General features: G+C 54.0%; 2 protein-coding genes across 7 annotated transcripts; one reads left to right on the top strand and one right to left on the bottom strand.

Annotated features, from left to right (window-relative positions):
- Window positions 1-271: 271 nt before the first annotated feature.
- popdc2 (popeye domain cAMP effector 2) lies at window positions 272-5,583 on the top strand. 3 transcript variants are annotated; one of them, XM_029258049.1, is made up of 4 exons: window positions 272-1,254; window positions 2,395-2,503; window positions 3,266-3,608; window positions 5,106-5,583. In XM_029258049.1, exons 1-4 carry the CDS (start codon window positions 755-757, stop codon window positions 5,186-5,188), a joined length of 1,035 nt encoding a protein of 344 aa, XP_029113882.1. In that variant the 5' UTR covers window positions 272-754; the 3' UTR covers window positions 5,189-5,583. The 3 variants fall into 3 exon arrangements, with proteins under 3 accessions (XP_029113882.1, XP_029113881.1, XP_029113880.1); XM_029258048.1 differs by having other exon boundaries at window positions 3,266-3,748; window positions 5,106-5,179; XM_029258047.1 differs by lacking the exon at window positions 5,106-5,583 and having other exon boundaries at window positions 3,266-4,020.
- Window positions 5,584-5,704: 121 nt separating this feature from the next.
- On the bottom strand, window positions 5,705-12,604 carry pla1a (phospholipase A1 member A). 4 transcript variants are annotated; one of them, XM_029258043.1, is made up of 12 exons: window positions 12,301-12,376; window positions 11,237-11,347; window positions 10,715-10,934; window positions 9,810-9,987; window positions 9,609-9,717; window positions 8,696-8,797; window positions 8,156-8,248; window positions 7,827-7,994; window positions 7,079-7,168; window positions 6,357-6,465; window positions 6,122-6,277; window positions 5,705-6,037 (listed from the first exon to the last, which is right to left on the bottom strand). In XM_029258043.1, the coding sequence occupies exons 2-12, from the start codon at window positions 11,304-11,306 to the stop codon at window positions 5,947-5,949; spliced, it is 1,386 nt and encodes a 461-aa protein (XP_029113876.1). In that variant the 5' UTR covers window positions 11,307-11,347; window positions 12,301-12,376; the 3' UTR covers window positions 5,705-5,946. The 4 variants fall into 4 exon arrangements, with proteins under 4 accessions (XP_029113876.1, XP_029113878.1, XP_029113877.1 ...); XM_029258045.1 differs by lacking the exon at window positions 11,237-11,347 and having other exon boundaries at window positions 10,715-10,931; window positions 12,301-12,604; XM_029258044.1 differs by lacking the exon at window positions 11,237-11,347 and having other exon boundaries at window positions 12,301-12,562.
- Window positions 12,605-12,645: the final 41 nt, after the last annotated feature.

The following is a 12,645-nucleotide window of genomic DNA, read 5'->3' on the forward strand; positions in this document are numbered from 1 at the left end:
ATACACGGTGGAAATCTATTCTGGGGTCGTTTTAGGGTTACGCTTCAGGAGAAGATACTCCTAGATTAACGCGGCCGCTCCGTAGGTGTCCTCCACGTCGCCCGCGCTGCTATCATAAGTGGCTCGCCTGTTGCGTGTCTTTGGCGCTCCGCTCCTTGCATTTCAATTCCTAACATGGTTATCCTTGTAGGGCAGCCCGGCGCTCGGCCCCCTCCCCCCGCCGCCGCCACCGCCGCCTGTTTCCGAGAGACACGCATTCCAGTCGAAGCACTGCGGTAAATAGGGAGAGAGAGCGGCGGCACAGGTTCGAGGTGAAAGTGCTCAGGGAGACGGGGGGAGAGGGAGCGGGTGAGACGCGGGTGCCCGACCCGAGGACAACCCGAGTCCAGGATCCGAACCGAGGGCGGACAAGTTGGGCTCGTTGAGAAGGAGCCCAAGAAGCGCGTGAGGTCTGCGGTCCCGAGGGAATCGCGCGCCACGCCACGGCAACGGGGACCACGGTTCTAACAGCCCACCGTTGTTTTTTCCCTCTTCTCAACGTTCGGTGGACACCTTCCCAGAATAACACGACGCGGTTTTGACGCTCCGAACTTCTTCCGGTTCACATACGGTCACAGCCGGAGGAAGAGCGCGACCGTTTCGGCGGCACCGGGTTCCCGAGCGCCTCTCCGAGTCTTCGGATGGTTTTCTGAAGACGCGGAGTCGCTGTCGAGCTAACTGTTGGGCGCGGGGCTCTCGGCCGGTTGTGGGGACCATGTGGAACGGGAACTCCTCCCTGCTCGACTCAGTGCTGCATGGTCACCCACCATGCGTGGAGTGGTCCAACAGCACGGAGGGCGCCCTCTACCACCTGGGCAACACGCTGCTCTGGCTCGGCTACATGGGCGGCAGCGGTGCCTTCGGCGCCCTCTACATCTTCGGCTGTCTTGCGCCCGCCTTCCTCTGCCACGCCCTGTGGGGCTGGCAGCTGGCGTGCGGAGCGGTGCCCGCGGTCGCCTGGAACGGGCTGCTGGGGGCGCTGTGCGTGCTGCAGCTGGCGCACATCATCTACCGGCTGCAGAGGAACCGGCTGCCCGGCGAGGAGTTCCGCAGCCTGTACGCGGGTGTCTTCCTGCCCCTAGGTGTCCCCGTGGCCGTATTCAAGGAGGTGGCGGCCGCCTGCAACTCCCAGGTGCTCTCCCTGGCTGAGGAGGAGACCTACGCCTCGGAAGGGAAGACGCCCATCGACCGGCTCTCGTTTCTGCTCTCCGGAAGGTGAGTCTCTGTCCAGCACAGCAGACAGCATTAGAACTTGTGGTCCCAGCTCACATGCGGTGGACGACACGACTAAGCAGGGTCATCGTTGAAGCGGTAGCATCGCGTTGGGGTAACTTACCGTTGACCGGATGCTCCATGTCTGCTCTTGCTCTCAAGGACCTTCAGAGCAGCTTGCAGGTCAGGAAGGTTTTCTTAAACACGGTAAATGTGTTGCACAGACAGACAGAGTGGATGTTACTGTACTGTACCTTGAGCTCCCTCTGTACCTCGGAGCTGCTGAATCCCTCCAAGCCTTCAAGAAGAGTCTCAGACCCAGAGCCTCTTCATTCTTGACCTCCTTGTGACTTACACTGCTAGATACACTAGTTTCAAAGGGTCACTCATCCACACATCAGTGGAACACACTCTCTCTGTCACTCATACCCTATGGGGGAACATGAACAGCATGTCATTGGAGTGTGGGAGGAAACCAGAGCACCCAGAGGAAACCCAATCAGACAAGGGGAGAACATGCTAACTCCACACAGACTGAACAGGGATCGAACCCACGTCCTCTTGCTCCACACAGGTGCTGTGAGACAGCCAACGTGGTGCCCGTTTATAGTTTATATAAATTATATAAGAAAATATATGTAAATTATATAATTTATTAGTAATTTTTACACCAATTCATAACCTGGATAGGCTCCGGACCACTGCGACCCTGATCAGGGCGAGCAGTTAATGAATACAGATGGATGGATTGGTGGTTAACATTAGATATCATAAGAGAGCATAACAGTGCAGTTTCCCCTCATTCACAAACACAAACACACACACACACACACACTGTCTGAACCACTTGTCCCATTCGGGGTTGTGGGGAGTCGGAGCCTAACCCAGCAACACAGGGCGTAGGGCTGGAGGGGGAGGGGCACACCCAGCACGGGACGCCCGTCCGTCACAAGACACCCCAAGCGGGGCTTGAACCCCAGACCCACTGGAGAGCAGGACCCGGTCCAACCCATTGCAGCACCGCGCCCCCCCCCCCCCCCCTCGTTCATTACTGTATAGTTACACTGTTGTACTGTGATTTAAAGCTCAGCTTTTCTAGGCCTCTGGTCAAATTACCTGTCTTTCTGCCTGTCTTTCCGGAAGGATCCGCGTCTCTCTGGAAGGCCAGTTCCTGCATTACATCTTCCCGTACCAGTTCATGGACTCGCCGGAGTGGGAGTCGCTCGGGCCCTCGGAGGAGGGAAAGTTCCAGGTACCCAGATACAGGAGCGTCACGGTCGGCGTGTCGAATCGCCCGGCGGATTGCTGCTCATCCCACAAACTGCCCGCTACACAAGTCAGTCGGAAATATTCTTAATCAAATTCTTATTTCACATATGGTGAAAACTCTGATATAATGAGCATTTTTTACATAGATTTCATTGGAGCATTGAAATAAAAAAATGGGTAATAAAATGCTCATTTCGTTTGTCCACACGAACATCACAGTACCGCAGCACAACTTTTCCAGTAAAACTTATGGCTCGAGTACTTACAGAAATAAAAAAAATTTCAAAGATGCATATTTGAATTTATTACACGTTTGATTTTACAGCCCTTTTTGTAGCTGCCAAAATGAAGACAAAACACTGCACGGAAATATGCTGTTTATTACCATAGATACTTGCATAAATTGAAACCTGTCCAAGAATCCTTTTATATATACTGTTGTTTTTTCACATTCATGAAAGTTCACAAACTGATACTGCAATAAAAGTGTTATAAACAGAATAGTGTCAAAGCAGATTTTCACACTATGGCAAGATTTAAGATTGTCAGTGCACGTTATACTATAGATTTTACGGTAATCCGGTGAGTGAACGCAGGGGACCCCTGCACCCGACAGCGCTCACAGAGGCCCCGACTCAACCGTTTTGACAACTTTGTTTTGAAACGAGGGAAAAGACAGCGGGGTAGCGCCCCGAAGGCCGCGGAGGGGAGATGCTCATTTGACCTTTGACCTCGGTGTGCCCAGGTCACTCTGACTGCGGAGACGGACTGCCGCTACATCTCCTGGAGGCGGCGCAAACTCCGCCTGCTGCTGTGCCGGGACCGCTACATCTCGTGCCTCTTCTCCGTCATGCTGGGCAGCGACATCGCCGACAAGCTGTACGCGCTCAATGACAAGCTCTTCGCTCGCAGCAACGTGCGCCTCGACATCCGGCTGCCCAGCCTTTACCATGTCCTGGCTCCGCCCTCCTCCGCAGACCGGGGTTCCGCCCACCAGGCGCTGGCCCCGCCCGCCAGCGCGCCCGAACCGGGTACCGCCGAGGGCAACCCGGAGCCCCCGGGCCAGCCCCCCCGCAGCGCGGCCTCCGGTGAGGACTCCACCAGCCTGGTTCTGGAGGACTTTGCTGACATGACGGGCTCCTTCATGGAGTATGGCAGTGAGAGGGATTATTTGAAGTAGTAGCGTGGCTGTGGGGAGCTAGCGCGCTCGCTAGTTGCTAAGCCACACGTAAGTACGGGGGGTGGTGGCACTTGCTCTGAGGAGATGGCACGTTCACTAACCGGGCTGCGGGGGGAATGGGGGCATATGACCATATGACCACATGACCACGTGAGCGTAGCGCACGACGGCTTCCAAAGTGACGTCGAACCCGGGGTCAACAGGCGGGAGGCACACAGTTCATCCAGTAGCGCCGTCTTGGTGGAACGTCATGGAGCTGTGAGGAGATCAGGAGAGAAGTGGCTCTCGAAGAGATGGGTTCGAGACCCTTCTCGAATGTTGGAAGGATTCAGCAGCTCTGAGGGACAGCGGGAGCCCATTCTGCCACATTGGAGCCAGAAGTAACAATTCTTCTGATTTTGGACCCTTGTCAGTGGGACCACCCAGCAGCCACACATAGATGTTACATTTACATTTATTTAACTGGCTTTTTATTTATATACATTTCACGTTCAGCTGAAATCCTCAATATATTACAGTAATTAGCATTTATTAATCTATCTGAGAAGTTTCTTCAAAGCGACTTACAATTTTACACTGATTTCCCCCTTTACACAGCTGGGTAATTTTTACTGCACCAGTTCACATGAAGTACCTTGGGTGCTGTAGCAGGAGGCGGGATTGAAACGCAGTTAGGAGCAGGAGCTCGAACCACTAGGCCTCCTGCTGGTCATTACACACACACTATATAATTCTATAGAGATATTTTCGGAGTGTGAACATGCGTGTTGGAGGTGCGTGTGGCCGTCGCTCCGTGTCCATACACACACAGCTAGACACATCACACCTGTCGCTGAGCTCCGGAAGCTCGGTCACGTCCGACCGCGGGTTCGAGGAGAGGTCCGTGTCCCAGAGCGCGTTACACACACACTCCGTTTCCCCACTGCTCCGGAAGGACTTCGCTGCGGTGGCCCAGGGTGCGAGAGATGGTCGCTGAGAACCTACCGGTGGCATTTTACACACAGCTCTGAATATGACACACTAAGGCGCAAAGTGGTCCTATTGTGCTTCCGTCTGCTGCGTGCGAGCATGTCTGCTTGAGGGTCGCGCCCCTGCGACCATGCGCTCCCAAAACGGGCCGCGATTATTAATGATCTCTGTTCCCTGACTAACTGGGTGCTAAAGTAACGCTTTCATCCAGAGTCGCCATCACTACCTGCGCACTTCACCGCACAAACATGGATATTAAAGTATTGAAACTCAGGGTAAGTAGAGAAGTAGCAGGGAGTGAGGCTTGAACCAGCAACCTTCAGGTTCTGAGCTGATCACTTTGAGTGTTGCCTGATGTGATCGCGCGAGCGTGCCTGCTCGGACGGAGCGAGCGGAGAGTAATGGCGGCTGCGTTCTTTGACCCCCCCCCCCCCAGGGGACCACCTGCCGGGACGTCCTTCCCACCGTCTGCAGAGAGGACGGGCGCCCCTGGCTCCCACCGACACCCCCAATCTCTGAGGGAGGCTCCGCCCACTGGATGGACTCGCACACACTTAGCTAATGGACACAAGTGGGACAAGCGGAGGGTTGGGGCAAGAGGGCCTGCTGCACCCCCTCCCCCTCCCCCGACACTCTCACCGCCGTATCTCCTCACGTTCATTCCAGGGACCGCTCGCCAAAGACGAGCGCTACAAGCCTGTCCTGTTCGCTCTCGAACCCGACCCCCCCCGGCCACCGAGAAGCTCCGCCCACAGTACGACCCCACACCCAATGTTCACGTGTGATTGGTGGTGTTCGTGAAGTTCTGCCTTATTCTGCTCACTCTCAAGGACCTCAGCGGTCCTCTGGGTTTTTGTTTCTTCGTTTGTTTGTGGAAAAATGTTTTATTTCAAATAATAAAGTGTGTTTGTACATCAACGTGTGACGTGCGTACGGGACAGCGAAGGGGAACGAGCGCGTGGCTTTCTCCCGAGGGTTCGAGGGACACGACCGTGACCCACAGACTCCACACTCGAGACGTCATTAAGCACAAGGTCGCGAGCTTTCATTTTTATTGCTGCGTTTATGACACGGGCGTGAACAGAAGACACACACTTACACACGGCGTCCGGCCTTCTGCTCCAGCTGCGTGTGCGGAAAGAGGGTGCACGTTTTTAGGTTCATGCTTGCGTTGGGCGTGCGAGCGTGTGCGTCCGGAGCACGGCCGTTCCGCAGTTGGCAGGTGCGTCGGCGCTCAGGTGCGGATTATTTGCATATCCGCGGCGAAGCCCCGCCCCTCAGGGGTCCGAACAGAGATGCACAAAGTCATGTGACCACGGAGTGCTCTTCCACAGGTCGACGTGCGTCACGCACAGCGGCGCGTCCTCGCTGCGGCACAGACATCGCACAGACATCACACACGTCATACTGCGTGGGAGCGCGGGCGTGCGAGAGAGAGAGAATGGCTCGTACCGGCGAGGGGGGAACTCCGAGAGGCAGATGGACAGGAAGCGGACGTCCTCCTTCCTGTTGAACCAGGTGGCCGTGTTCTGCATGTGGATGGAGTCCACGGCGCAGAGGGACACCGGGAGGGGAAACGTCCGCTTGTAGACACTCGTACCAGTGTGTCTGCGGCAGGGGAGAAAAGCGCCGTCAGAAACGCCCACGCACACGCGCGCACGCACACACACACACATGCGACACCCACAGCTTAATTCTCTGCTTCGTATCCGGGTGTCCCAGGCTCCTGAGGGTCACCTGCACCTCGGTGCTCCTCGTCTGCGGGGACACCTCCATCTCCAGCAGGATGTGTTTCGCTGGGGGGCGGAAAGACACACGAGTCCTCGCGATACCAGCGCCGGAGTTATGAACGTTCAGACATACGAACACGGTCCCGTTTATTTCTTTTTAATGGCGTTATTATTATGCGTCTGCAGCGGAGCGAATGCGAGCAGCGCTTAACGTCCGAGTCGCAGCGTTCAGATAAAGAGCCTCCAAACATTAGAGCAGGGTGGTACGGTACCGCAGTACAGCGGTGTGGTGCGGTACCGCCTTCATTCAGCTCTTCTCCGCTGCGTTTACAGCCGAGTGTCAGCGATCGACGACGACACGAGGAACGTCGAACATCGTTATGGGATGAATCAGTCAACAGTTAGAACTGAACGGGAGTTCGCAAAGAAGTCTGACTTTAAATTTCATTTTTAAAATTAAATATTTTAATTTTGAACTTAAATGGAGCTTGAAAATCAATAAAATAGAACGAAAAATTGTCTTAAATACATCTGACATTTTTAGAGAGCCTCACAAATCAACGTACGCGCACGCACGCTCACAGCCCCAGGTGTTCCCGTAAGGCGAGGAGCGGCTGCGTACTGGGCGGCGTGCGAGCGCGGGTCGCAGCGTAACGTGGGACGGTCCTGTGACACACACCGCAGTACGGAGGCGCCTGCGAGGTGAATAGGTAGAGCTTCTCCTCTTCCGGCGGGAGGGCGATGGTAATGCCACTCTTCTCCTGGAGCCCTGTCAGGGAGACACGCACGCACATTTAGTTACAACAGCACATCCTCAAAAAAGATATTTTTAGAAACATTTTTCGGCTTTCTCGGAACCTGTCCAACCCCCACCAGCTAATACGTGGCAGCACATAAAACAATACAACGTCTTCTATAAGCTGCATTAATACGATGGGGTGCTTGGGTGGCGCGAGAGGATGTGGGTTCGATCCCCACTCAGTCTGCATGGAGTTTGCCTGTTCCCCTCCTGTCTGCGACGGGGTGCTCTGGTTTCCTCCCACAGTCCAAGAACATGCTGTTCAGGTCCCCCATAGTGTGTGAGTGACACAGAGAGAGTGTGTGTGTGTGTTCCACTGATGTACAGATGAGTGATCCATTGTAAGTAGTGTATCTAGCAGTGTAAGTCACCGCGGTGAAAAAGGTGTGTGGGCTGATAACACGACATAGAGTTCATTGGAAGTCGCTTTGGAGAAAAGCGTCCGATAAATAAATAAATGTAAACGTAATACTCAGCATCATACACGTCTGTGTGTCCTCTACAGAGGGCAAAAATCAACAGCTACGTTGGTTATTTGCTAAAAGTGTTTTATGAGTGCGTGCGGCTGCGTATGGGTGCGTATGGGTGCGCGCGCCGGGCCGGAAGAGCGGCCGCGCCGGGACTCAACCGATCCGCGGACAGGTGCCGTCGAAAGTCTCCCGACAGTCCAAGCAGCGCCCGTCGAGGAAGTCCTCGTAAGAGGGGCACGGGATGCCCGCCAAGGGGCACGAGCCGTTGAGGGCGCTCATGTAGAGGTGCACCGCCCTCATGTGGTCGCAGATGACGTAGCTGAACACTGGGGGCGAAGAAGCGGGAGGGAAACGCAGAGCCGTTACCCACAATGCTTTGTGCCAATTGATAAGAAGAGCGTTTCGTGCAGAATTGCTGAGAACGTGACGGACGGGGTGGTAGGGCGGGGGTTCGGGCCTCGGGGCTCGGGCGCGAGCTCGCTCTCACCGGCGGGGATCAAGGAGCGGGTGCAGCCCGGCTGGTCCTTTCCTCCGTTCGGGAAGAAACTCACGTGTCCGATGGGGATGGAGATCCCAAAATCTGCAGGAGGAGACGCGAGGACACGCGGGTCACCAGGCGCCGCCCGGGCCCACGGGTCGCACGTGTCCGCGGCTCACGAGAGCGAAAGGGGGCGACGCGGCCGGGGATCCGTACACGCCTCACCGCGTCTCGAAAATCACTTTGGCGGCAGCGGAGTCATGAGAATTCACGAGAACGCGGCCGTTTCCCGTCAGCATCAGGCTAGCGCTAGCAACACTAATGCTAATCCATACTGGAAGTTATATTCCGGAACATTCTTGGGACTCAGACACTTATATGGAGAAATTAAGAGACTTGAAAATGTGTGTATTTGTTGACTTATAAATGAGTGAAGTTATGGTCTGATTGTTATGGTTTGTCTTTGCTTTGTCGTGTCCTGACACACACACACACACACACACACACACACACACACACGGTGGTGTAAAGAGCTGATGCGAGTCTCACTGTCGGCATCTGTGTGTATGGCCTCCACGAAGAGTGCGTCCGACGGGTCCAGGCGGTCATATCTGTCACGCCTGTTCACCAGCGGGCCGGCGGGATCCAACCCTGATGTCGGGACCAACAGGAAATGAGGACGTTGTTATAAATACAAAACGATACATTGAGCTGATTATTTTCTCCAAAGTGACTTATAGTGTAAAGTTACTTTACTATTATTTACCCTTTTATACAGCTGGGTAGTTTTACTGGAGCTATTCAGGGTAAGTACCTTGTTCAAGGGTACTACAGCCAGAAGTGGGATTCAAACCTGCGACCTTTGGGTCCAAAGGCAGCAGCTCTAAGCACTACGCTACCAGATGCAATACAGTACAATACAGTACAACAGAGTACAATGAGGTACATTCTGAAATGGTCGCCATAGATGTTCTTCAAAGCGACAGAATGATGATAATTGAACTGTATGCAAGATAATTAATAAGTTAATTATATATGAACCAACTCCCCTTGATGCTAAATCTGCTCCCCAAACACACAGAATTTCTTTGTGATTCAATTTTTCATTCTTTTGTGTGTGTGTATACATACATATATACACACACACACACACACACACACACACACACACACACACACACACACACACGTAATTTGACTCATTGAATTTGAAAATGAATTAAAATGTTAATGTATATAGAGTATTTTACCCATTTGTACAGCTGGGTATAATAATAATAATAATAATAATAATATTATTATTATTATTTCCAAAGTATCTGGGTTCTCCAACCCCTGAATTCAGGACACCTGATGTACTGTAGAAGACATGTTGTTACTTTTGAACTTTCAGGGTAGCGCTTTGCATCTGTGTGCGTGTGTGTGCGTGTGTGTATAAAGCGGCACTTCCACACGCGTGTACCTGTGATTCTTCCCACCTTCCCCCCGAACAGAGTCCCCACGAAGCCGCACACATGGGCCCCCAGGCTCACGCCGATGAGGTGGAACGACTCCAGGCTGCTGCCCTGGTCCTGCGGCAGAGGAATCACCGGGAGCTCGCGAACGTCACGAGGGGTCCGCTTACGGCGGGGGCGGAGTCGGACGGCTGGGGGCGGAGCCTCACCTTGAGCGCGTTGATGAGCACGGAGACCTCCAGCGCCACGTCCTTGTAGTGCTGCACCACCAAGGGGTAGGGGAAGGAGGCCTGGTAGAGCCAGTCCACTGCCAGCACGTTGGCCTCCCCCACAGCCAGCAGCGTCTGCGCCAGGGGGGTCACCCAGGTGGGCTTGGAGCCCACAGCCCTGGGGGAGAGTGGGCACACGCTCGTATATGTACATACTGTGTGCGGAACATGGTAAAACCTCACCTGGGCCATGGAGATGAACCCCACATGTGGACCAGACAGGTGTGTGTGAACTCCTGTTTTTACATTGTTACCCGTTTCATTTATATTAAATTCTTAACAACGCGAATAGAAAACATAAAGGAATGTTATACAGAGAGCAGAACAAGTGCCAGGAGAACTAAAACACAGAATATACACACACACACACACACACACACACACACACACACACACACACACACACACCTCTTTTAGTCAGTGGAGGTCACATGGCATCGACACACTGCTGAACATGACCGCGAAACACAGTAAAAAGGACTCTTCCCCAGACTCTACTTTTATGAATGTGAAATCTGATCGGGTATTGTCTGTTATCGCGCCTCCTGCGGTTGCCATGGAAACCAAGCAGTGCATCTTCACACACTAAAAAGTAGTGAGTGCACACGCCGGTGACGAGTGACGGATGTGCACAGGTGTTTCCGTCACCTTCGGCTGTGCGAACAGCTCCAAAAGACAGAGGCAGAGAAGATTCAGAAAAAGAAACCCGAGAAACTGTCTCACTGTGGTCTTGAGCTGCATCAAATCTATGGATTTCTTTATACCAACCTGTCTCACCTGTCTGCTCTGACCTCTACATCCTGCGACTTCATGAGCCCCCAGGTCGCGGTCCCGCCCCTGCTCACCTGTACCCATGGATGATGATCCTGGTGGGCAGAGAGGCGTTGAACAGGGGACTTTGGAGCAGGTGCGACAGCGCCTCCTTCTGGAAGGCTCTGGGACAATCTGGGTCGCTGCGGGAGAACTGGAGGAACTGCACGCGCAGCCGGGGCGTCTGGCGGTCCCTCTTCCACGAGGTGGTGTTGAACTGTCCACACTCCTCGCTGGGCTCCGAGTCGCCCCCTGCTGGCACGGAGCGGAACAGCTAGTCAAACTGCACCGCTGCACTGCCCCCTGCAGGTGGAAGCGATGCAGCGTCGTCGACGCGGGTGGTGCTTTGGCGTCTGTCCTCTGCTGTCGAGGGTTTTATTCATCCGCTCCTTTTGTTTGTCCACTACGGCCTGGGAGATTTTTAGCCATTTTATGATGTTTTGTCACGGCACCGAGTCACAGCAACACGGAAACGGAAAACAGGGAAGTGACGAAGGTGACGGCGGATAGAGAGGAAGAGCGACACACTGCAGTGCGTCCAACGTGTCATCGAGTACCTACTGCTGTCCAACAAAAGCGCCGTCCAAAGGGTCCCGAGTTCAGAGCGCCAGACAGGTCAAATGTCATCTCTGCGAGACAATCTGTCACCTGGGTCACCTACATACCGTCTTAGACAAGGACACAGTAGTAACAAGAGAGTATTACTGCAGGACTGAATTATTATACAGTATTACAGTACTGGATCATTATTTTACTACAGGTTTGAGTTCTGAGGGCAAAAACAAAGTGAAGCTGCACAGATTGATGCTCCGTTTCCTCCAGTGACATGGAATCATTTACATGTTTAAATCCTCCTGCGTTTAACGTCACACTACGTACCGTAACACAGCGCTGTAACCGCGGGGAGATCAAAGCACAGCTGGGACACGTGACCCGCGGCCCTGTTTACTTTTGCTTCTGGCCGCTTTGATGTAGCGAGCGGCTCTTTTGCGTAAGAGTCTCGAGCAAACAAACAGGCGCATCTGTGACCGCAACCCCGGTTCCAAAGGCCCCCCAGCAGGAGTGCGGTGAAGCGGCGTGGGAGCGAGAGTTTGCTTGTTTGTGTGTGTGTGTGTGTGTCTCACTTTCCCAGCGGAACGGGAGGGGACCAGTTCATTGTCTTGGCAGGGAGAGGAGGAGGAAGACGTGTACAGTACAACACAGTACAATATAGTAAACGGGGAGACACTTCACTGGAGACGCACAGTGACGATTAACTCATGTTCCTCTCGCACCTGTAGCCAAGAAGGTGATCATCAGTGTTAGATACACCAGCTGCGGCAGAGCAGTGTTAACACACACACACACACCGTACTGCCTGCAATTTACAATTACCTGAAATATCTCTTTGGACTGTGGGAGAAAACCGGAGCACCCGAAGGAAATCCACGCAAACACAAGGAGGACATGAAAATTACACACAGACTGACTCGGATTCGAACCCACGTCCAGTCGCGTAGTCCCAGCATTGTGAGACACCGGCGACCCCGGATTTGCTTTCTTACAGCGTGAACAAGTGTCCCCTTGTGTGATAGTGGTCAGTGTCCAAACGAAGGGTCACCTGTCCGAGGGGGAATCTTACCGCGTGCGCTGGAGACGCCGGAGCGAAGGATCAGAGCGAAGAGAAGCGCGCGAGCTGCACGGTCCATCCCAGACGCGCGCGCACGCGCCCACACACGCTCTCACACACCGGATCGAGCTCCGTCCACCGAAGCGCTTGCTATTCGCCCGCAGGTTTTGTCGGGAGGGCCCGGTTGCGGGTCCCAGGACGAGCTCTAGTCCCGTTCCACGCGCTCGGGGCGCGAGAGACGTAAATACACTTTAATCCGCAGGATGAACTGAAGCTGTCAAAGCGCCCGACATCAATCATTAAACCCCTCGGGGGGAGGGGCGGGGGGTGTGGCCACGGAGGGGGGGGACTGACCGC

The sequence above is a fragment of the Scleropages formosus genome, chromosome 14 (genome assembly GCF_900964775.1).
Source record: "Scleropages formosus chromosome 14, fSclFor1.1, whole genome shotgun sequence".
Lineage (NCBI taxonomy): Eukaryota > Metazoa > Chordata > Actinopteri > Osteoglossiformes > Osteoglossidae > Scleropages > Scleropages formosus.

Coding starts and splice junctions, on each gene's coding strand:
- popdc2 (XM_029258048.1), top strand. CDS start 755: ATGTGGAACGGGAACTCCTCCCTGCTCGACTCAGTGCTGCATGGTCAC. Junction 1,255..2,394: donor TCGTTTCTGCTCTCCGGAAG/GTGAGTCTCTGT, acceptor TCTTTCCGGAAG/GATCCGCGTCTCTCTGGAAG. Junction 2,504..3,265: donor CGGAGGAGGGAAAGTTCCAG/GTACCCAGATAC, acceptor CGGTGTGCCCAG/GTCACTCTGACTGCGGAGAC.
- pla1a (XM_029258043.1), bottom strand. CDS start 11,306: ATGACATTTGACCTGTCTGGCGCTCTGAACTCGGGACCCTTTGGACGG. Junction 9,718..9,809: donor TGCTCATCAACGCGCTCAAG/GTGAGGCTCCGC, acceptor CCTCTGCCGCAG/GACCAGGGCAGCAGCCTGGA. Junction 6,278..6,356: donor ACGAAGCAGAGAATTAAGCT/GTGGGTGTCGCA, acceptor CCCCTGCCGCAG/ACACACTGGTACGAGTGTCT.